General features: G+C 40.5%; 1 protein-coding gene across 1 annotated transcript; it reads left to right on the forward strand.

Annotated features, from left to right (window-relative positions):
- Positions 1–398: 398 nt before the first annotated feature.
- BDH2 (3-hydroxybutyrate dehydrogenase 2) lies at positions 399–25,328 on the forward strand. The gene is made up of 10 exons (XM_003985122.5): positions 399–552; positions 3,312–3,403; positions 4,312–4,390; positions 6,489–6,585; positions 9,066–9,174; positions 15,912–15,972; positions 17,413–17,526; positions 20,794–20,852; positions 21,438–21,530; positions 23,533–25,328. The coding sequence occupies exons 2-10, from the start codon at positions 3,329–3,331 to the stop codon at positions 23,584–23,586; spliced, it is 741 nt and encodes a 246-aa protein (XP_003985171.1). The 5' UTR covers positions 399–552; positions 3,312–3,328; the 3' UTR covers positions 23,587–25,328.
- The last annotated feature ends 99 nt before the right edge of the window (positions 25,329–25,427 follow it).

Consider the following 25,427-nt stretch of genomic DNA (forward strand, 5'->3'; position numbering starts at 1 on the left):
CCTCAGGGTAGTCAGGATGCCTGCACTCTGCCACTAAATATGTACTAGTGTTAGAGTAGACTGTGACGAAACAACCGTAACTATGCCTTAAAATGAGAGAATTTTTATTTCTCTCCCTCAAAACAATCTTGGTGAAGGGCCAGGAAGGAAGCTTCCACTATCTTAAATGATGTAGGGCCCTTCTATTTTATTGCCCTGCTCTCTTTCTCTTTCTTACTCATTAAAATTTAAATATCCTAGAAGAGCGCATAATAGACCCCAACAAACAACAAAGACCCGTTAAAGTGAAGCAAATGATTTCCACATCCTAAGTAAGCTGTAAGGGGGCTTTTCCAGTTTTCACGTTCTCCTTGGAGTTAGCAGTTCTAGATGAGCTCCACTAGATGGCAGCACACATACATATATAGTATACAAACGTGCGACTCCTTAAAACTGAACGAAACTACAAATCCCAACATGCATCTTTAAGCGCCTGACTTGCTCCTGCACAAAGGTCTCAAGTTTGTTGCTCGCACAGGGATCTGGAGGACGGCGTCCACTTGCTGCTCTAAAGTAAGATTTCCTAATATTTTTTAAATGAAATTTTAGCCTGGGAAAAGAAGAGGTTTAGATTTTTGCTTTGTTCTGCAAGTTACCTATTTCAACATTAATCTTAGCAGTTAGGTCAGGGTAAGGGTGTGTTTTTAACAAGTTTGAAACTCTGGTATATTAGTTTTTCAATGTGCTTTTCACGTTGGATTTTACCATTTAAGGCCACGTTTGCACTCATTTTCCCAAATAAACCCATTTGTATTTAATAATGTAGTTTATTCTAACAGGTTTTAGCCCCAAAATCTGGTTCCAGAAAGCCAAGGCTAGCTAGGGGAGATATCGGAGTGAGCAAAGTGGCTACTCTGTGCTCCAGCAATTGTTCAGTAGTAAGTGCTTCTTTCTCCTGGTGTCAGAGATTCCTAGGGACGCCTTTGGTGTGTGCCTTCAATGTCATGTTCCTGAAGCCAGCAATTGACAGAGGTGTAAAATAATCGCTTTTTAATACACCACGCCCAGGATTCGGGGGAGGGGGTGGGGGGGAGGGGTGGAGATGATTGGATTCTCTTACTTTCTATACTATATATGCTTATATCTCTCAACTTGTTACATGTTTAAAGTGAAAACGTATCACTCGTGTAAGAATAAAGACAAAATAAATAGCGAAAATCCATGGCATCAGAGTAGGTCAGGCAGTGTAAAAGCTCAGTTTCTCTGGCGCATGACAAACGCAGATTTAATCCGAGAGTATCAGTGGGACTCTAAGCAGGTCCCTGGAGCGGGTTGTTCGTCTGGCCCTCGGAGAAGCAAAAGTCCAAGACAGGTAAACGTGCAGGAGAGTTATAAGGGGAAATGCTGGTGTGAGAGAAAACGAGAGGGAACTGGCCGTCAGACCACGAGGGAGCCCCTCCTCCCTACCCGGGCAGGAAGGCAGTGCAGTGACTGGAGGGTCCGCAAGGCCCCGGAAAGAGCCCGGTGTCCCCCAGAAAAGAGTCAGCCTTGGTGGTGGTGCGCCCTCGCGCCCAGGTCTCACAGCGTGCGGGTGGGCGTGCGGGTGGGCGTGCGGAGACCGCGAGAACCACGCGAACCACGAGGTCCTCTCCTGGACCTGCAATCCGCAGGCCTAATTCGCGGCCGCGAGGCAGGACGCAGACCACATGATCTCTCCGAAGATAGGGCACTGGTGACCAGGCCTTGTGTCACGTCTCAAATGCTTCTCTCATCCAGCCCCCCCTTCCCATCCCTGCTATTTCAAGCTCGGCCCTTCAGGCCCCCGCAGCACCCTCCCAAGGAAACCACCCACTCCCCAAGGTCTGCCCCAGTGATCTTTCCAAAATACATGTCTTCTTGTGTTGCAGTCATTTCATCAGTCCTTCAGTGCCCATTATCCACAGGAGTAACTGGCCGCTCAGCATTCCGAGCTTAGATAAAGTGTGAAGGCTTGATTACAGCAAAATGCCAAGGTTGGCAGAAGACAGCAGAGATATATTCACAAAGATAGCACTAGATCATGTGAGCCCTTTAGGCAAGACTAGCTAGTTACCTGTATTTTTTTAGGCGGGTAATTGAGCAGTGAGCGTGTAGGTTATCTGTACATGTACTATTGAAGTAAGTTCACTCGGTACCCACCCAATTACGCACCCCTTCCCCCAGCTTTTCTCTTAATAGAGGCCAGAAAACAAAACTCAAATTCCTAGCCCTTGCTGCTAGAGCTGGCGAGTGAAATGTAGGCTGAAATGTTTGGCAAGGGCTTCCTTGTTGAGCAGAAAGTGAGGACTCTCTGAAAGGCTTTTTTGGCTTTTATTTCCCACCCCCACCCCCACCTTTTTTTTTTTTTTTTTTTTTGCCTGAATGCTGATGAGATGCCTTGCGACAAAGTAGCCATTTTGTGACTTGGCGTGAGATCAGAGGCAGCCATGAAGTACAGCAGGGTGAGAAAAGACGCCCAGGTCCTTGAAGACAGCCTCAGTTGATCATCATCTGACTCTTAACCACCCCCAATCTCGTCATGAGCCATTCCTCTTATCCCAGAATCTACAATCCAAGCACCAGATATCTTATGCATATCTTATTTTCCCGATGTCAGAATTTCTGTCTCCAGTTTGCAAATTACTGATGGTATCTGATAAAGTGTCACTACTTTAAGAGAGGATCAGCAGCATTGTGGAGTGGAATTTCACATAGCAAAGGAGTCGGGAGGACTGAGCTTAGTTCTGGTTCTGTCATTAACTGGCTCTGTGACCTCGAGCAAGTCAGATCAGTTTTCCCCTCTACAAAATGGGCGTGTTGGACATGATTTTATTTTTCCAGTTCTTTTGTTCAATGACTCTCTGAGGCCAACCACTAAATCTTTCCAAGGGAGAAGGAAAAGCCATGGACAATTGATAGTGCAAACCCCAACAAAAATTTATAGCAGAGAAATTGGGAAGCAGCCCCAAGTAGTAAGGACACATACAATGCCAAAAGAAGTGTGTATAGAGAGAGTGGTGGTAGTGAGGGGAAGGACTCCTCCCCTGCTGTATCAGTATCAGAGGCTGTCTTCTCTAAGTAGTGAAGAAACCAAATGGTAGGTTGAAGTCCCATGTCTGTCTGTTGCCAGTTATCACTTCAATGGGTTATGCTAAATGTTTTTGATTTACAAAGCTACGTATCTAGAGTCAGCATTCTTGGAGAATTCAGTTGATGGACTATCTGTACAGAAATGCTACCTTTAAGTTCATTCTAGATGTCACTGCACAGGACCACATGCTGCAGTGTAAACCGTTAAATACACATGTCTCTAGATTGAACCACAGGTTCCATGATGGGTCGACTTGATGGGAAGATCATCGTCCTGACCGCTGCTGCTCAGGGGATTGGGAGGGCAGCTGCCATAGTAAGTTATTATTTCTTGTTAGCTTACTAACTTTTGAGGTATTAAATTATGTGGACACAGCCCATGGTTATTTAATTCTGCTCTCGTTTTTGGTTGTTTTTGGCTTTGATTTTGTTTTGTTTTACTTTTGTGCTTCTGTTGTCTGAAGTTACAAAAAGAAAACTCACTAGCCTTGACCCAGGGCAAGTGAAGGAATGAATGCCTCACATGTTTATTATGTGACATCAGTGATAACCTTGGACTCTGAGAAACTTAATTCTCTGCCTCAGTTTCTCTGCACGATGATATATTTACTGCAGGGGACCTACAGGAATGTATTGCTTTCTGTAATTGTCAATTCAGATGTAGGACTCCAGAGATACAAGACTATCAGGTTACTTTCACCTTCTAATTTACATCAACTTCTTGTGATTATAACCCACACCTGAACTCATTAATGCACTTACAGTATAATAGGGTATGGTTTGACATTTATGAAAACAGTAATATTGTCTTAGGAGAAAAAGTGTGAAAATAACGCATTTTCTCTTATTATTTGGGATATAGTAAAAAATGGAAAATAATAAGAACTAGCTCAGAAATGAAATACAGGCTATCACATCACAGAATAGTATTTTGAGAGGTGTCAGTAACAGAGTCCTAGTTTTTAAAAACACTCTTTTATTTGATAATGCTTACAGGCACAAAGTCAGATGACAAGCACAATGTATGTCATGTTGTTCTAATTAATGGTAAAATTATTAACAATGGGAAGGGTGAAATGAGAGTAGAGAGCTTAAAATTCCACCTATTTTATAGGTAAAACAATGAAAATAAGATAAGGGGGGAAAGGCTAAATGACTTTCCACTCAAGAGAATGGAATCAAATCGAATAAACAAAGGATTTATTTGTACATTGTGTCTACCAGGCTTTTGCAAGAGAAGGTGCCAAAGTCATAGCCACAGATATCAATGAGTCCAAACTTCAGGAACTGGAAAAGTACCCTGGTAAGCAACTCAGCACTTTGAACTTGGGATTCAGAATCTACAAGGTATTATAAAGCAATATTGTTCACATGTTGAAAGAAAATTCCTTAGCTGCTCGGTTGTGCTGGCCTTTTTTAGAGCATTTTTCTCTGCTATCACGTCTATATTCTGTGTGGGGCTCCTGGGAAGCTCAGTCAGTTAAGCATCTGACTCTCGATTTCAGCTCAGGTCATGATCTCATGATTTGTGAGATTGAGCCCTGTGTTGGGCTCTATGCTGACAGCACAGAACCTGCTTGGGATTCCCTCTCCCTTTTTCTCTGCCCCTCTTCCTCTTGCATTCTCCCTCTCTCTACTTTTCTCTCTCTCAAAATAAATAAACATTTTTTAAAAATCTGTATTCTGTGAACCTACAGACAAAAATCTATACATTTAAATGTATAAACAAAATTTTAAGATGTATGCTTAAATTTTTTTTATTTAGCCAAAATGTTGAAGGATTCAGTACTCAATTACAAAATTACATCTGAAAATTTAACAGTTGTTAACTTTTTTTTTTTTTTAAGTAAGCTTTCGTCAATGGTGAGCTTGAACTCACAACCCTAAGGTCAAGAGTCACATGCTCCACCGACTGAGCCACCCAGGTGCCCCTGTTACGTTAACTTTTGATGATGACTTTCCACTTCTCTGCCTCCCTCTGGGGGAGACGCTGTCCAATAGACACATGACATGAGCCATATGTGCAAGTGTAAATTTTCTTAGTGGCTACATTTAAAAAGTAAAAAGATACAGGTGAAATTAATTTTAATAATGTATTTTAATTAATTCAATGTATCTGAAATATTATAATTTTAACATATGCAATTGTAAAACATTACAACAGAAAATTTTACATTTTTTACACTAAATCTCTGAAATCCATGTGTATTTTACATTTACAGCACATTTCAGGTCAGACTAGCTGCATTTCCCATCCATGCTTGGTAGCCAGCCACATGTGGCTAGTGGCCACCATATTGGAAACAGCTCAGCCTTAAAATCACATGTCATGATCAGAAACTATAAGAGATTAACTTGTTCAAGTGCATATTGCCCCTTACTGTACCACACCGAACCTAACTCCGACATCAAAGGGCTTTAATTGGCATTACTCAGAAAGAAATCAGAACGTAGAACTCATTTCAAAGTTAACTGTTTCAGCAAAATAGAATAGGTTGCATGATCAAACATAATTTAGTTCATTGAATTAGTTAACTGAATTAGACTGAGTTATCATTTCAACAAATCTAAGGGAAGCTGCTGTCGTAGAAAAGCACAGAGGAAAGGAAAGTCCTTCTGAAATTCCATTCTAGTCCTCCCTTTATTTATAATCTTTCTTTTCTATATCCAAAAGGGAAGAATAGAATAATAAACCATGTATTTTTTAAATCATAAAAATTATGACTGCTGCTTAATGAAAGCATTAGAGCATATTTTTTTAGTAGCTAGTACAGTGTGTCTGCCTCAGACCCCATGCCAAATCTCTCATGGCTAGTGTTTTCATCCCTTCTTGTGGCCTGTCATTTCTTCTTGGAATTTGGTCCAGAAATAAGTGATGGTACCTGTGATCCGCAAAGTCATTTCTAGTCGATAATACAATTGACATAAAGGTAAAATGCACAAATAGAAACCATCTCGTATCCCACTGCCCCTGTCCTTCCCCCTCAGACAGAATTCAGCATCACTGTAGCAGTGATTCAACCTCTGGGTTGAAAGACGGGACTAGAATGAGCCCACTTGCAGGTATTGCTGCTGGTTTGCTGAGAAGCATCTACTATAGAGGTCAAGGTGGAGCACCTGGCTGGCTCAGTCTGTAGAGCCTCCGACTCTTGATGTCAGGTCATAAGTTCAAGTCCCATGCTGGCTGTGGAGCCTACTTAAAAAAAAAAAAAAGATGGGGAGGACTTCAAGATTTTTACTAATGAGATTCTTAAGATTGGTAAGACCCTACTAATGGCCGACAATCCTGTGAAGTCTAACTGGACAAATACTACAGTCTTCACACTTCAGAACAGCTAAATCTGCAAGGCTAGACATTTCTATGAGTAAAGATAAATTGTGTACTTTGTTTTGTTTTTCAGGTATTCAGATTCGGGCCCTTGATGTCACAAAGAAGAAACAAATTGATCAGTTTGCCAATGAAGTTGAGAGACTTGATGTTCTCTTTAATGTTGCTGGGTAATTCTTACTTTTTCATTTCACTCTCCTTACAGAAAGTTTTATATGACTTTTATTTAAAAAGTTTTGGTAAGGGGCACTTGGGTGGCTCAGTCAGTTAAGCATCCAAGTCTTGATTTTGGCTCAGGTCATGATTTCACGGTTCGTGAGATCAAACCCTGCATCAGGCTCTGCACTGACATTGTGGAGCCTGCTTGAGATTCTCTGTCTCCCTCTCTCTCTGCCTTTCTCTGGCTCGTGCTCTGTCTCACTCTCTCAAAATGAATAAATAAACTTTTAAAAAATTTTTGATAGTAAGGCATAATTGTTCATCATGAACCATAATATATTTCTTAGGAAATATAGTTAGGTTTTAGACAAATTTTATTCCAAGTAAGATTCAGCAAATAAGGCAGCCATAGAAGTGAACATGGGCTTCAGGCTCTGCACTGATAGTGTGGAGCCCACTTGAGATCCCCTCTCTCTCTCTCTCCCACTTCTCTCTCAGTCGCTTCCCTGCTTCCATGCACATGCACTCTCTCTCACTCTGTCTCAAAATAAATAAATAAACTTAAGGAAAAAAAAAGCGGACATGGACTTGAGTCCTAAGGAAAATGACGGTCTCAAGAGAACTGGTATTCATCCAAACCTGTTAATCTTAAGGCTGGTCATAGGCTCACAGCAATGGACTGGCTGTGGACGCTCCACTAAGACTTATAAAATAAAATGAAAAACCATTTTCCAGTAGGTGTCTTTATTTTTTTTTTTTAATGTTTTTATTTATTTTTGAGACAGAGAGAGACAGCATGAGCAGGGGAGGGGCAGAGAGGAAGACACAGAATCTGAAGCAGACTCCGGGCTCTGAGCTGTCAGCACAGAGCCTGATGCGGGGCTTGAACCACGAACTGTGAGATCATGACCTGAGCCGAAGTCGGACACTTAACCAACTGAGCCACCCAGGCACCCCTCCAGTAGGTGTCTTTAAAGAAAAGTATATTTACCAGAAACCAAGTACTCAGCTTATTGAAATGCAGGTGTTCCCAATTTTTTGGCATGGCGTTCTAGCAACTCCTTTACACATCCCAAGCTCAGTGTTTCTTACTGGGACAATGAATTCCACCCAACAAAAGAAGTTTCCGTGTTGCATCTCTGTATAGAGCACAAAGAGAATGGCTTAATTGAACTTACGCAGATGATACCAAACGTGTTGAACCGTGTATGAATGAGCAGAGGCTGGAACTGGAGCAGCTCGTGCTGGGACTTTCCCTGCTCAGGCGAGACAGTAGAGATGAGTACAGCCGAGGTTTACACAGGAACTAAGTGACATTCCACTTTTCTTATGTTCTGTTATATTTGTACTGCCGCATTGACGGAAAAATTCCAGAGCCTTCTAATACATTTTTGTTCTTCCTAATCATTATGTTTCTGCACCAAAAAAATGTGTCTGTGTGTGTGTATATATATATATATATATATATATGTATATATATATATATATGTATACACATATATATATACATATATATATATAGTTTGTCATAGGTTACACTGTGTGGATATTAAACCAACAATTTATGACAATCTGCTACATAAATAAACTGCTTATCCCTTATATGAGAATATACTCAGAGCCATGACAAAAAAATCATTTAGCAGAACTGGTTTTTTAATATCTACGTATTAAATTCTCAGCAAGGTAAGGGATATAGAAATAGAGCGTGGGTTCCTGCTGTCATACGAAGGATGAGAAGGTTATTTAAGAGTGTGACTTGAGGGGCACCTGGGTGGCTCAGTCGGTTAAGCATCCAACTTCAGCTCAGGTCAGGATCTCACAGCTCGTGAGTTTGAGCCCCGTATCGAGCTATGTGCTGACAGCTCAGAGCCTGGAGCCTCCTTCAGATTCTCTGTCTCCCTCTCTCTGTCCCTCCTCTGTTTGCACTCTCTCTCAAAAACAAATGAACACTAAAAAAAATTTTTTTATAAAGAAGAGTGTGACTGGAAAAGAAGTGAAAGTTGCTTTAAGAGTTTTGTTTTGTTCTGCTTTGTTTACTCAATATGTTAGAACTATATGATACGAACATCACTTTGCTACCCTGAGTTGTTGAGACAATGGTTTTCCTTTGCAATTTGACTTCCTTTTGAAAATGTTAAATATATGCCACCTGAGGGCACTGTTGCTTATGAAATGGGAGTCGGGGCGCGTATCATGTTCTCATTTGTTTTTGATATTGTTTTTGCTATTTCCTGTGCACTTGCCATAGAGCTTCTTATGTTTGGTGGCCCCAAGCCTTTGCCTTTCTTTCAAAAGAAGGGTGTTGTTTTCAAATAAATTTATTTAGCTTAAGCTGTTGGATACTTACTAACTTAATGTACCAAGTGTTTCTATGAATTGCTAAAATCTGCATAAGGTTTAAGTCAATAAATGACAATATAAAATGATAAGGAAGTACAACAGAAATCCTAAATGATCATTTTTCCCCACTGATTAATCCCTCTTCCAGTTTTGTCCATCATGGAACCATCCTGGACTGTGAGGAGAAGGACTGGGACTTCTCGATGAATCTCAATGTCCGCAGCATGTACCTGATGATCAAGGCATTTCTTCCTAAAGTAAGGACCACCATCACTATGATAAGTAGGTCTCCACACTGGGCATCCAGAAAGAGCCCTTACCTTTCTGTTCTGAAGAGTGACAGTAGCTACCACAATGACTAACCCATACTGAACATTTATATCAAGACACTTAATACAAACTCACTTAACCTTCCAGTTAAGAAATATTCAAGAAGTATTAAGAACTTTCTTTATGCAAGTCTCCATTCTGGGTGCAGAAGACTCATCAGAAAAATAAGTCCCTTCTATGAGAGAGATCTCATTTTGGGGGAGTGAGACAGGATAACATAATTAAATAAACATATAACTCCAGGAGTGGTTAGAAGTACTATGAAGAAGGAGCACCTGGGTGACTTAGTAGGTTGAGTGTCTAAATCTTGATTGCAGCTCAGGTCATGATCTCATGGTTCATGAGTTTGAGCCCCACTTCCGGCTCTGCACTGACAGCGTGGGGCCTGCTGGGAATTCTCTGTCTCCCCTCTCTCTGCCCCTCCCCTGCTCATGCTTGCTCACTCTCTCTCAAAAATAAATACACTTAAAAAAAAAAGTGCTAGGAAGAAAAAGAAGCTAGGATATCAGTAAAGCCCAGGGTGCCTCGCTGATAAGCTGAAATTTTCATGGAGATCCAAGTGAAATGAGGGAGCTAACCATTGAGGTATATGAGGAAGAGGGTCCCAAAGAGAGGGATAGCAAGGAGGCACATGGGACCAGAAGAATGGGATAAGGTAGGTACTACTTTATCACATCCACTGTACAGAGGATAAAACTGGGAGGTGAGGTAACTTGCCCAAGGTCACATAACTAGCAAGTGGTTAGAGCCGGGATTTGAACCCTGGAGGTTAGGCCCCTTCTTGAATTTCATTGTCTAGGCACATGCTGTCAGATGGATGTACCTCATTGCTTTTCTGTTCCTTGAGTATTCTTCTTGCACTCGTGTTTTTAACTGAGCCACAGAGGTACCAGAGAGGTGAGAGACAGTGTGTGCTAAAGAGAGAGAGCATTCTTCCTGAATCTGCTACCCTGGAATTCCACAGCTTTTCCACAACTCATTAATAATTTTCATTTTGTTTTACAAACAAGCATTACATGCCTTTTGATGAAAAGCACACGCTAGGCATTCTCGGAGAGGGGAGTGTAAATATGAAAAAGATTGAGTTCAAATGAACTTGTAAGCCGATAATGAGCACAGGCTCAGACAATGAAGGGATTGACTGCGTACAGAACCGGCTCAGTCCAAGGCTGCAAACTGAACCCTAGTGAAATGCAGAGGAGCCGTTCTTCTCTTCCATCCCGGCTGGATTAGATGGCAGACGTACTGAATGCTGCCAACCCAGTGCAGGAGAAGAGCTTTTTAAAGGCAAGGCAGGGCTGATGCTTTGCTCTGAACATTCAACATAATGTCAAAAAGGATCCCAGGTCACTTAGGTGGCTCAGTAGGTTAAGCATCCGATTTCAGCTCCGATCATGATTTCACCGTTCGTGGGTTCAAGCCCCATGTCAGGCTCTGTGCTGACAGCTCAGGGCCTGGAGCCTGCTTTGGATTCTGTGTCTCCCTCTTTCTCTACCTGTCTCTCTCTCTCTCTCAAAAATAAGTAATAAACATTAAAAAAAGAAAAAAAAGAAGAAGGATCCAGGTGAATGTTGAAAGGAAAACTAGAAAAACTGACTTCATAACAAAGGAATTTGTTTCAATCTACTTGTTTAGTGCTTAGAAAGGATCTCTTAGTGGTTCCATGGGATATGGGACTAGCAAATTGTTTTTTTAAATGTTTATTTATTTTTGAGAGAGAGAGGGGTGGAGAGGGGCAGAAAGAGGGAGACAGGGGATCTGAAGCCATCTCTCTGCTGATAGCAGAGAGCCTGACATGGGGCTCCAACCCACGAACTATGAGATCACCACACAAGCCGAAGTCAGATGTTTAACTGACTGAGCCACACAGGTGCCCCTAGCAAAATTATTTTTAATGTAAATTTCATTTTTTTGTTTATTCGGAGTTCATGAGAATCTGTTATTTGGAACCCTGATTATTTTTTTGAAGCCTGATCCTTAACCTATGATTGGGAGAGAAGCCAAGGTTGTGGCAAAAGGAGAAAACTTAGATCATAGTGGGTAAGACTATCACATGTGCAAAAACAGCCCACTTCATGTCTGCAATGCTTGACAAATATGAGTGAAGGGAGCAGGCATGGGGTATGGTCCAGCGGCACTGAAATTCAAACTTGTCAGTAAATGTTAACTTTTGAAATATCAAACACTAACTTGCAAATTAGTGAGTTTTCCTATAATTTAAAGCATCTTAACAATAATCCATATGAGCCACTAATACTCATTTGTAAAAAATCCCAAGAGATATTATTGACTGGGATGGGCAGTGAGAAGAAGTCAGTGCCACTTATTAAAGTGACAGTAACCAACCTGACCCTGGATTTCAAACTCTGGCATCACAGCCTGAACTCTGCCCCTACTTCACCATGTGCCGTGGGAAATGGCACTTGTACTCTGTTCTATTTAAAATGAGGATGAGATGGGGTACCTGGGTGGCTCAGTTAGGTGTTCAACACTTGGTTTCATCTCCGGTCATGATCTGATGGTTTACAAGATTGAGCCTCACATCAGGCTCCACGCTGACATCGCGGAGCCTGCTTGGGATGCTCTCTCTCCCTCTCTCCGCCCCTCCCCTGCTTGCTCACTCTCTTTCTCTGAAAACAAATAGGCTAACTTTAAAAAAATAAAATGAGTGGGGCGCCTGGGTGGCTCAGTCGGTTGAGCGTCCGACTTCGGCTCAGGTCATGATCTCATAGTTCGTGGGTTCGAGCCCCACATCAGGCTCTGTGCTGACCTCTTGCTCAGAGCCTGGAGCCTGCTTCAGATTCTGTGTCTCCCTGTCTCTCTGCCCCTCCCCCGCGCATGCTTTGTCTCACTCTATTTCTCAAAAATAAATAAATGTAAAGAAATAAAATGAGGATGAGAGATTACACAATCCCTTCCAGCCCTAATTGGGATCTTCTGGGTTCATTAACAATGATGCACATACAACAGGTTAGAACTTTCCAGGGGAAGTCAGGATTTGGAGTCTAGGCAGATCTGAAAAGTCAGGTGGTCAAGACATAGGAACACTTGTAGGAAATTTTTGATCATGGATACACACACAGAAAACCGTTCCAAAACTGGAATGTGAGTCAAAAGGCAAAGAACAAGCTGAAAATACTGTAAGAAGAAGTCAGTGCAAAATCCAAAGTCAGGGAAGTCTTGGATATGTGGAGGTTTTTCCCCTTTGCTGTATCTTAGAAGATTCTCTAGTACATAGAGATGCTGTAGCAAGTATTTGTTGAATGAATAAATGAATCTAGGTTGTCAGTCCAGGTAGAGGTGAGACATGGAATCATCAAAGAGCCAAGAACCCAAGGTCTGCCAGGTTTAAGAGCTGAGTTCAGTGGAGATAGAAAAGCTAGGTAGGTAGGACTGACTAGATCAACAGCTGGAGGAAATTTTCAGAGCTCTTTCTTAGCCCCTGCCTGAGCTTCTGGGAGGTCAGTCCCATCTAGAATTACTACATACCAGGCACTTCACTTTATACTTGCCAAGTGATATTTGCCAGAGCAGGACGTTGTATGGGGAGCCAGGAAGAGCATCCACACCGTACCAGCAGGTACTGAGCTGGTGTTGAGAAAACAGCGTGAAAGGGTGCTGAGCATGGACCGAGGGCTCTAGATCCAGCAGACAGACCTGGCTGAATGGATAGCACAAATGTTAAGGGACAGCACTAGCACCTCCTAGGTGACTCTATTCTGAAGTTTTGCCTGAGGAATTATAGCATTTCCGGTGATTAGAGAATGAACTTACTTAGTAGCTCATCGTTATGTATTCTACTGTAATATATGTATTCTATAGGTATTAAAATGGATTATGTATGACAATGATAGCTCAGTGAAACTGGAACAAAACTAAAAATAAGTAAAAACAGATTATTTGCTAAATTGGATAAGAAAGAATAATGTTAAGGCTTCGTTTCCAACACCATTATACTTTACTAATTTTCCTGGTCGTTTTTGTGAAGACCCCATCTCATTATGATCCTCTTTATCACATAGACAAACAAGTGGGGTTAAATATTTTCACCCCTACTGTGTCCTTGCCTTGATCAGGTCACCTCAGCCTCCCCTGTACCCTTTAATCCATCCAACACAATGCCTTAGGTTGTTGTATATAGATTCTCTGCTCTTGAGAACAAACAGTAACTAAGTATCAAAACAGAAAGTCCGGAGAATACCATGGGGAGATCTGCCATCTTGGCAGCCACATCCCTGGACCATCCAGTCACTCACCCCCATCCCTATGCCTCTCTGACTGAAAGCTACTGGAGAATCTCACCCCAGCAGGAGTGACTTCTCTCCCTACCCTGACTATTGAGACTCTTTTCTTCTTAGAAACTCATTCTTTGCTTGACTTTCATGGCACAGGATATCCTGCTTTTCCTTCCTCTGTTCTCTGGTGGTGGTCTTCCATTTCCTCTCAGCAGTTGTTTTAACTCTTCACCACTCTCTGTGTCCACCATTCCCCCCACTCAACCTTGTTCTTTACAGCCATCCTCCGAGCTTCTGATGTCAATGAGAAGGTAGTGCCCATCGAGTAGGGATTCTCTCCATGTCTCACTTCTTCATGGGTACCCACACTCTTGCACATACCTCCATGCCCTGAAAGCACACGTACTTATTATACACGTACACTTATACTTATTATAAGTATAAATGTATATGAAAACATTTTTAATTCATAGCAGGTTTTCATTTATATATTCCTTTACGTCAGGGGCAGGGCCCAGCAATCTGCACTTTAAATTAGCCCCTCAAGAGATTTTGATTCATCACAGTGTTTGACCACCTACTGTGTACCCTGTCTAGGAGAACAAAACAGCCCCAAACCCTCCTCTTCAGACCTTCACACTTGGAATGGGGGAATTCTGAGGGAGGTGTTCTTAGGAAGCACTGCCCTCGATGAGGGAGGCAGGCCTCACTTCATGTAACTGTTTACCACGTCCTGCCCTTACCACCTCAACCTCCCCCTGCATAACTCACAGACATTGCTGCATCTCAGCTTTTCTCAGTCCTTTCTGAAATCACTGTATCACCTTCCAGTGGTCTCCTCTATGTCGTGCCACTATAATCTTAGAATTCCCCAAATCTAAACATGCCACTTCTCTGCATTAAGCCCCTCATTGTCACCACCACATTGCCTCCTGGGTAAAGCCCAAATTCCTAAATTTAGCCCCTGTTGGCCTCTGCAGCCTCACACCTCCCACTCCGGGCATTCCAGCCAGACCCATCCCTTCCTCCCAGCTCTGTGCTAGAGCCTTTATACATGTGGCCCTCACTCCTTAAAACACCTTTCTCTTTTATTTTTCTGAATTACACTCCAGTTTTCAAAAAGCAGCCCACCTCCAATGCAAGCTGGTGCAGCCACTCTGGAAAACAGTATGGAAGTTCCTCAAAAAACTAAAAATAGAACTACCCTAAGACCCAGCAATTGCACTACTAGGCATTTATTCACTGGATACAGGCGTGCTGTTTCGAAGGGACACATGCACCCCCATGTTTATAGCAGCACTATCAACAATAGCCAAAGTATGGAAAGATCCCAAATGTCCATCGATGGATGAATGGATAAAGCAAATGTGGCATATATATACAATGCAGTATTACTCGGCCATCAAAAAGAATGAAATCTTGCCATTTGCAACTACGTGGATGGAACTGGAGGGTATTATGCTAAGTGAAATTAGTCAGAGAAAGACAAAAATCATGTGACTTCACTCATGAGGACTGTAAGAGACAAAACAGATGAACATAAGGGAAGGGAAACAAAAATAATATAAAAATGGGGAGGGGGGACAAAACAGAAGAGACTCATAAGAATGGTGAACAAACTGAGGGTTGCTGGAGGGGTTGTGGGAGGGGGGATGGGCTAAATGGGGAAGGGGCATTAAGGAAGACACTTGTTGGGATGAACACTGGGTGTTACACACGGGATGAATCACTGGAATCTACTTCTGAAATCATGGTTGCACTACATGCTAGCTAATTTGGATGTAAATTTTAAAAAATTAAAAATAAAATTAAAAAAATAAATAAAAAATAAATGCTTTTTCCTCCCTGGAGGGGGGGTTGGGGGGGTAGTATCAGCCCACCTCTTTCCTCCTCAGGAGTCCTCCTCTGAGTGTCCTGAAGCCTAATTTGGTCCCTTCCCACCACCGACCCCTCTCTGTGGAGGTCTCCACTGTTGTTGGATGCTGGTTATGTCAGCCCCCCCAGTCCCCTGGCAGCTCTCCATAGGCAGAGAGTGTGTCATTTATTTTCGTATCTCCTGGACCTAGCACAGTAGGTGTTCAACAAATAAATGTTGAATAAAGTAAGAATTTTCCAACATCGGGAGTACAAAGTAATAATTAATGTTCATTAACCTTCCATTCAGCTCAGAGTTTCTCCTTGGTCTTGCTGATGCTCCTGTGCCAAAGGAAGGCAGTAATCCCCCTGGGAAATGTTCCTGCCAGTGAGTGCGTCAGCATGCCATCAACTCCCAGCAGTGACTGGGTGAGGCTGTTAAGACGCTTAACCGTGCTTAATGTTAATAGCTAAGAAGATGGTTCTGCAAACCATAAGTAAATGCAAATCTTTTAAAGAGCTATTATTTTTATCTTGCAGAGTGGCATTTTTTAAATTTGTTTTTGTTTTGGCAGATGCTTGCACAGAAATCTGGCAACATTATCAACATGTCCTCTGTGGCTTCTAGCCTCAAAGGTAAGGTCCGTCTTCCTCTGGGAATCACGATGCACATACTCCAAAAACTTTATGACCTATATGGGTTTCCGGAACAAACATAGCAGGGATTATAAAACCCACACATAATTTCAACACCACTTTTTTAAAAAAATTGTTATTGGGGCGCCTGGGTGGCGCAGTCGGTTAAGCGTCTGACTTCAGCCAGGTCACGATCTCACGGTCTGTGAGTTCGAGCCCCGCGTCAGGCTCTGGGCTGATGGCTCGGAGCCTGGAGCCTGTTTCCGATTCTGTGTCTCCCTCTCTCTCTGCCCCTCCCCCGTTCATGCTCTGTCTCTCTCTGTCCCAAAAATAAATAAACGTTGAAAAAAAAAATTTTTTTTAATTAAAAAATTGTTATTAAGCTCCCTTCTAACAGCCCTTTCTGCCTTAGATGTAAACCAATTGTAACAAATAAGTCTGGTTTCATTTGCCCTTCCTCTAATCCCTTCCAGTGGATATGGAAATGGAAATCAAGTTGGAAGAAGGAAATATTTACCCATTTAATTAACCAAAAAAGATGTATTGAACACTGTGTGTCCCTGCCCAAAAGAACTCACACTGCAAAAGGAAGAGAGTCAGGCAGATGTAGATCTTCTATAGCATGATAATATTACAACACAGGTTTGTGCAAAGTACTGGCACGATATGGGGGAGGGTAACAATTTGGGAAGTGCTTCACAAAGACGGTGGATCTGGGCCCTAAACAAGAGGTCAAGTTGAAGAGCCAGGATCGCAGTGCCATCTGGAATAATGTCAAATGTCACAGTCTGGCAGATGGGTTTGTGAGTTTAAAATGAAATCACTACTGCTGAGATAACATTCTTTCTCTTTGCAAGAACACACAGTGAGCCTGCACGAAGAGAGGAAGGTAGAGAAATGCCTCGGCCCCTTGACTTTTTGGTTTGGTTTTTGTTTTGTTGTTCTTTACCCTGATTGTCCTTTCGTGTCTTTTGGAATCTGCCCAAGTGTTCGACCAACTGACGATGAAAACCTAAGACCATTGCCGTTACCTAAATGCAGCATCTCAACACCTAGGTCTCAACTGAGTTGGGCCAGTAATGATCTTATTTTCCCACACTCAGAAACTAGCCCCAGGAAAGGAGAAAACCTGATACCAAATTTTATTATTTTTTAAGTGTATTTATTTATTTTGAGAGAGAGAGAGAGAGAGAGAGAGAAAGAATCCCAAGCAGGCTCTGTGCTGTCAGTGCAGAGCCCAACGCGGGGCTCAAACTCAAGAACCTAAATCGAGAGTCAGACACAACCGACTGAGCCAGCCAGGTGCCCCCTGAATCAAACTTTAAAAAGGATGGCATGGGAGGAAGTATGACAGTAGGTACCAAGGACAGTAATTTGTGTTCCCTTTCTAAAGGAGATTTTTTTGTTCCTTCAATGGTTAAACCTTCCTTTCATCCTCAGGAGTTGTGAACAGATGCGTGTACAGTACCACGAAGGCGGCCGTGATTGGCCTCACAAAGTCTGTGGCTGCAGACTTCATCCAGCAGGGCATCAGGTGCAACTGTGTGTGTCCAGGTGAGGTAGGCACAAAAGGGCTGTGCACTTGTCCTTTCTGAACCCTGGTTGGCACTGTGAAACATATGCATAGAAGCTTGTTTACCACATGCTATATTGTGTCCTGTCATTGGGAAAAACTCAAATGAAAAAGGGTCTAGGCTAAGATAACAGCCCAACGGTATGTTGGCAATGAGATTCTCAGTCATTAGGAATGAACCACAGATGCAGAGGGTTTAAATGGTATTCACACGTGTGTGGAACAACTCCAAATCTCGTGGCCAAGATAACTGACCAGAGCTTGGTGTTTTGGAGGTAGACCAGAGATGACCTTGTCAGGCGAAAGATGAAAAGTAGACCGTGTTCACTGGACCCCAGGAAGAAGGTAAGAGGAGCCTCCCAAAACACAGGGAGCTACTGAGGCTTGTAAATCACCTGGGCTGACCCACAACCAAAAAGGAGAGATTAACACCTTCCTTTATGCTATAAAAAGGGGATCAGCCAACTATGACCTGCAGGTGGAATCTGGCCCGTCACCTGTTTAGTAAACACAGTCTTATTGTAACACACCCACACCTAGTTTGCCACATGTATGGCTACAGGCAGAGTTGAGTAGTTGTGCCAGACCAAATGGTTCTCAAAACTAAGAATATTTCCTATCTGGCTTTTTACCAGGATGCATGCTGACCTCTCATATAAAGGAAAGAAGAAAAGAAGAACTTATTATTAGTAGAAAGGACATTCAGTCTGTCCAAACAAAAGCATTCTATAACTTATTCTGTAGGAATAACTTCCCATTTTCTTAATGACTATGGGTATGTCTATTAAACAGATATGCCCTTTCACCTGGTTCCACTGACCCAAAATGAATACAGGTTGCCTAAGAAGAATTATTAACTTCTTCTCTAAAAAGGAATTAAATATCACATATCCAGAATCAAGCTTGCTCTCAGTGGTTCACAACTGGTACTGGGGGGTTGGGGAGAAGCAGCATTTCAGTTACGTATGGAACTTTTCAAAACCGGAAGTGCATGCCAGAACTTGGAGGAAGAGTTGATGGGGAAAATTGTGTGTAGTTTGGAAAGTTCCGCATGAGATTTTTATATAATCCACCATGGTCTCCCCTCAGGTTAAAAAACACTAACTCATTAGTTTAAAAGAGGAATGTGAAATACCTTTCAAGCTACAGAATTTCCATGACGGAGGTATTCTGTTTAATTTTTCTTGGATTAGAAATGTAAACATAGGTAACACCAAGAAAGAAGAGGATACAGAAGAGACAGTTTCACTGGGTTTTAACATACACGCTGGTGATACTTGACTCTAGCTATTTCTGGTGCCATTTACCCAGTGGAAAAAATGGAAAAATGATTTGGAAAATGTGGTTGTTTTAGCAGCTGGACTTTTCAGAAGTTTGGAAAATATATTATCAACCTGTGTGGGACAAGGAACGAGCTGTGACTCATGAGCCAGTCACAGCAGAAAACCTGACAAGGAGTGAGTGTGTCTGGGGTAGTGCTGCTGGTGGTATAGTCACACTCTTCAACACCAGCCTTTGTAGACTATGACATGCTATGTGGTCCGTGCCCTGGACGCAGTAGAGTTGAGACAATGGAATTAAGTACAAGGCATAGGCTTGCTCTATAGTTTCATTTAATAACCATTAATACCAGCCATATGAAAGACATGATGCTCCCTCGCCTGAGTGGTAGGAAGCTGTCAAAGTTGTATTTTAAAACTGGATTTTGAGGACATTGTTCAATGAAAGCTTACAACGTCTTGAGCATACTGTTGGTAGGACTGGGGACTGTAAGGAGGCTATGGACGAGGCAAGTGAGGAAAATATTACCAGAAGATGGGTACAAGGGAATCTTTGTTACACGGTTTCAGAAAGTTTATCAACATTATTGCCTGCAGTAATGTGGAAGGTAGAAAATGTTCCTAATGAACCAGGTGACCATTTCTAGTAAAGACAGTTTCTACCCTGAGTGTCAAAAGTGCTGCCCACTTATGATGAAATGTGAGAGGAAACAGGTAAGCTAAAGAAAGGGTGTAAACACAAAGGAGCCAGAACTTTCTGAATTTGAAGATTTCCACCCTCTCCAGAGAAATGACAAATGATGCTAAAATTAAGAAATGGTTGGGGCTCCTGGCTGGCTCAGTCGATAGAGCATGCAACTCTTGATCTTGAGACTGTGAGTTCAAGCTCCAAGGCAGGTACAGAGATTACTTAAAAAAATAATTTTTTTTTTTAAAGAAAATAAATGATTTCCTAGTAAACATCATCCCTATGGCACTCTCAGGAGCAGAGGATATGACTTTAAGATCATTTTTTATGACCTTAGAAATACCATGTGGTTGCCCAGAGTACTGTCAGCACCCCCCACCCCCCGCCAAAAGGCCCTCTAAACAGAATTTACAGATTACAAAAATTGACAGAAACTCTGGGAAAGTTGCTCTGTAGGAGCCTGAACCAAGCGGGATTTTCAAATGTTTAGTGTCATTCTTACTTTAAGTGAGATAATTCAAATTATATTTTTTATGAGAAACATGAAACAGTGGTTAAAAATAGGAATTTGAAACCAATGAAAATAGGCAAGATAATGAAGAAAATGTCGAGCCATCTAATTACTGAGGACCGTGACAGGCATGGCCCTGTCTGAGGATCCCCAGAGTGAACCTGACAGCAAAGAATGGTTTGGGGATCATTAAGGCAACCTAGGTTCTTTCACTGATGAAGTATTTATATGGCTGTATTTACATCTCAGGGTTGTTGTGAGGAGTAACTGAGATAATACATGTAAAAGTGCTGAAAATCCATAAAGTGTCATGCAGTATAATGTGACTAAAATATATCTTGGGGATGCTTGTGTGACTCACCCAGAGTCCTTGCCTAATGTCACAAAGAATTATGGTCTCTGTGTGTGTGTTTTTGATGTTTATTCATTTATTTTGAGAGACGGAGGGAGGGAGGGGCAGAGAGAGAGAGGAGAGAGAATCCCAAGCAAGCTCAGTGTTACCAGCACAGAGCCCGATGCAGGCCTCAATCTCACAACCATGAGATCATGACCTAAGCTGAAATCAAAAGCCAGATGCTTAACCGACTGAGCCACCCAAGCACCCCTATGGTCTGTGTTTTTAGAAATCCTAAACACGGAGGTGAAATTATCATTGTAAGTCATGGGAAAGGATTTCATTGATGTATCATGTGGAAAGGAAGTTTAAAGTTTGTCAACTTCTTTTTCAATTTGAGTAATTAACCAAGCTGAATGTCCCCCTTTGATTTAGGAACAGTTGATACCCCATCTCTACAAGAAAGAATACAAGCCAGACCAAATCCTGAAGAGGTATATCTACTATTTTAAATGTGATTAAATCTTCTGGTTGAAAAATGTCCTCTTCCTTACCTAGAGTAGACAAATTCAGAGACAGACAGAGGGCGGCTGCCAAGAGCTGGGGGAGGAGAGAACAGGGAGCTATTGGTTAATGGGTACAGAGTTTCAGTTTTGCAAGACGAAGAGAGTTCTAGAGATTTGTTGCACAATAACGTAAATGTATTTAACACTACTGAACTATACACTTAAAAATGGTTAGGATGGTAAATAACGTGTATTTTACCACAATTTCAAAAAAAATTTTTTTAAAGCTCTCCTCTTTAATATGTATTTTGATCTGACACAGTATCTACAGGTTTTATTATAGACACAGTGTCTATAGGTTTTACTAGTTTGAGTAGCTTGGAAGTCATTCTAGTGCTACCTGGTCCACAATTAATGATATTCTCATGTATCATGTATCATACATGATTAATCAAGGCAGCAAGCCAATGGTAACTCTATAGATTCCTCTTGCCTCGGACTTCCTGAAGGAGTTGCAGGTGAATTCAGACTTCACCTCCTATCACTGATATCTGGTATGGTTTCTGATCTCAGGCACTGAGCTCTTTCCTGAAGAGACAGAAGACTGGAAGATTTGCAACCGCAGAAGAAGTAGCCCTCCTCTGTGTGTATTTGGCTTCTGATGAAGTAAGCACTGTTCTTCCCAGGGAGTTCATTATTCCTCATTTGGCCACGATTTGCTTATCAAAATAATGTCATTTTAGAGAGTTGCAACATATATAAGAGGTTGCATTTACAAGATAGGGATAAATTCTAATTTAATTTGCTCAAAGAAAGGCCACTTTGATCTGAGCCACCAACTCTTCCTTATTCAACTCTATGTGTCACTAAATCTTGTAGCAAATGACATGGAAGATTGAAAAAATAAATTGCTCAATTTTATGAGAGACAGTTGCTTTGAAAAATTATAATTGGGGAAAGTCGAATTAAATGTAAGTCAAGCAAAGGAACCCCCAAAATTATGAGAGCTTCAGGTGAAAGGGGGAGAGAGTTAACCAGATTTAGTTGTGTCTAGAATACACAGAATTGGCATTTGGTGTTTTTAGTTTTACTGGTGACTTAATTAGGACAATCCCACTGGCTGGTTTTTTCCTGTGAATTCTTGTTTATCATATATGGAAATCCCAATTCTATCTCATTCTGTTTTGCACCTATTTAGTAATCAATTTCTTCCTTAATGGCTATTGCATATTCTTAAATGGCATGCAACTAGGAAAGCAGAAACTATAAGGTAAAGAGTACAAAAACACCCCCCTCTGTTGGATGTATTTGAATATTACATGAGGAGGGAACTGCAGCATTTGAGATGAGAGGAAGATGGGGGCGGGGGTAGGCAGGAGTGAGGAGGTGTGTTACTGATCTGTTAGCTCTTCTTTACAGTAACTTGCACACCAGCTAGTTGGTGAATGTAACAAATAGTGGTTGAAATGTTAGTGACCAAAGTTACCACTTCTCAGGACTGTTAACAGCAGTTTTTAGTAGCTGGGAAATTGCTAAACAAATTACTAATGGAACAAGTTCATTGGCTTTTGTTGTTTCTCTGAATCTGTATCTGCAGAAGAGTTCATTTGAATTGGGGGGTACTGCTGATAAGCTAAATTGTCCTTGTTTAGCCAGAACTTAAGTTTACCAAATATTTGGAAATGTTCTGGTTTGAAATGTGCAATAAAAAGACCTTTAGACTTTTAGAGGAGCCCCAAGGCGTCCATATGTATAACAGAAAGTTTGCTTTTTAAAAAACCTTTGGGGAGTTGATGATAGTTTACCTACAGTATGTGATTAGTTTTCATAGATTGAACTTTAAAAAGGTCTGTACTCATACTGTGATGTCTTTCCTTCCTGCATCTTCCATTGTGTCAGGCTTCAGATAAACTTAAAAATAAGAACACGAATTTAACATCTATGTTTAAGTTAAAAGATTTTTAAACCTCTACCACAAGGCTTACTTCAGATTTATTTCTTTGGAAAGTGCAAAATTCTGTGCAAAAAATAGTAATTTTTTTTTAATTCCCTTAGTTTGGTACAGATTTGGATACCTGAAACTAGTATAGAATATTTTTTCATAGCTTGATATAATAATTATTCATATAAATTTTTTAAACACATTTACTGTGCCTCAGCTTCTGACAACACCTATGTATTTTTATCAACTAAAAATACAATATCTTCCACAAAAAATTCTGTTTGGTAATTAACACAACCACTTTATGACTAACACACTTGACGACATTCAAAAGTTTATTAATGGCATAAAACTCAGCTGCTTTAGAATAGTTCTGAATTTCAAAATGAAAATGTACTGTTTTAGCTTATACTTTATCCTAGTTTAGGGAATGGCTGCATATCACTGAGCTTAATTTTCTGATTCTGAGACCGAACATCTGCTTAGAACGTGACATGTGCTAAAACACTAGCCAGAGGCCAGGTAACTCTAGATCACAAGAACATGCAGCAGTTTCAGATCATCCAAAATGTAATTCAGATTATTCCTAAAATCTATTTGTTGTGTGAGATTTCCTGTTACCATGAGAGTACATTGTTTAGGTTTCTGAGTCATGGAAAAATTGAAGAAACACAACCTGTGTTAAACCTGGTTAATTGTTCTGTCTCCTTGTGTTTGTCACTGCAGTCTGCCTACGTAACAGGTAATCCTGTCATCATTGATGGAGGCTGGAGCTTGTGATTTTAAAATCTCCTTGCTGGGAAGGCAGGCTCTTCCTGTCCACAGTGAACCTGGTTACAAAGAAAACTCACCCATCATGTCTCTCCTATTAACAGCCTATTAATGAAAACAAGCCCTTTTTATGATGTCTTTGCTCACAAGAGTCAGATTCTTTAAATATATTAATCTCTTTCTAACCTCTTCTGAAATCATTATAGGTAGACGACATAAAAGATAATGAACTCACTGCAAATGAAGAGGTTTAACATCAACCACAATTTGTAAACATATAAAATTAAAATGTGAATATGAAAAATGGAAGGTTTTTAAGAAAAAAGTATTTGTATTTTACTTCTATTTCCCAATATTCAAATATTTCGTATAATTCTGCTTGGTCTGTACATGGACTCTAATTTTAAAATTTTACACCATCATAAATGAACACAAGATAGGAAAGAATTTAGCTTCAGTGACTTACATTAAAAAAGAGTTTAGATTCAGAACTATATTGTTAATCTGTTATATAAAAGAAAAATAATCATCAAGTATTTATATTTAACAGATGTTACCACTCATAATTGAGTACTATTTTCTTAGTTTAACTAAAAAATCTTTATTAAAATAAATAATGACATTGGCATGGGCCTAAGAAACTTACAGTGAACCAGCAGTATTTTCAGTTTGAATATAGATTAAGTGTAGATTTTTTTCACCAAATGCCAGGTTAACAGTAAGAGGACATGAAATTTAGAAACAGTCTCTGGATACATAAATATAAATGAATCATATAACAGGAAACAAAATTAAAGAAAATAAAATTTTCAAGGGATGGGTGAAATAGAGAATTAGGAAACACAAACTTCCAGTTATAAAATAAGTCACAGAGATGAAAAGTACAGCATAGGGAATACAGTCATTAATATTATAATAATGTTGTATAGGGACTATACTTAATCATGATGGGCACTGAATAATGTATAGAATTATTGAATCAATTATGTTTTACACCTGGAGTTAATACAACATTGTATGTTAATCATAATTCAATAAGAAATGGTTAAAAAATCTTTTTTCCAGAAAAAGTTTAAGCAAATTCATGGATGATAATTGTATAAGAGGTTATTAGGAAGTTTTTTCTTTTTATTTTAGTTTTAGGGTTTTATGTTTGTTTTTTACTTGTTGCTACTTCAAAAGACCAAATGGTATGATGCACATGTAGATAATAAATGAGCAGTTATTCTTAGTCTTTCCTCTTAGAAACTTAATTAACAACTAATATTAACATTAACAAGGAAAATTTTGAAATGGACATTGAGAGGATAACATTTTATGTGCGAGGAAGAGTATTATGTGATTGATGAAAAAAAGTTAAAATTGACAGCAAAGGATATTTTGACCAGCATTCCCAAAGAGTCCATTGATACAGGATTTGTTTTGGGGTTCTGGACCAGGTTTCCACAACGGCATCACAGAACGCTTGGTTTGTGACTAGACCAAGTCACCGGACATATGTTAGATTTTAGTATTCTGGTTTGTGAAATAAGGGAGCTGGGCCAAATGACTTGGGTTTTTGTTTTGTTTTGTGTTTTGTTTTTGGTGTATCATATTCAAAATGCTGTAACTTCTTATCAAGTGGAGTAGTGGAACAAGGAAACTTACAAGTATGTTATGAAGTACTTCATGCTGTGAGCAAGTATACGGGTGTGTGTATACCTATGACAGATGAATTCTAAATAAACAAATGATGAATTCTTGAAAATGAATTCTAATTAACAAATGCTTCTTCAGACTGCATGCTCTCATCTAACTATAAACTATAAAACATTATAAACAATAAAAGTGCAGGTAAAACCTAACTAAAA

The sequence above is a fragment of the Felis catus genome, chromosome B1, assembly GCF_018350175.1.
Source record: "Felis catus isolate Fca126 chromosome B1, F.catus_Fca126_mat1.0, whole genome shotgun sequence".
NCBI lineage: Eukaryota > Metazoa > Chordata > Mammalia > Carnivora > Felidae > Felis > Felis catus.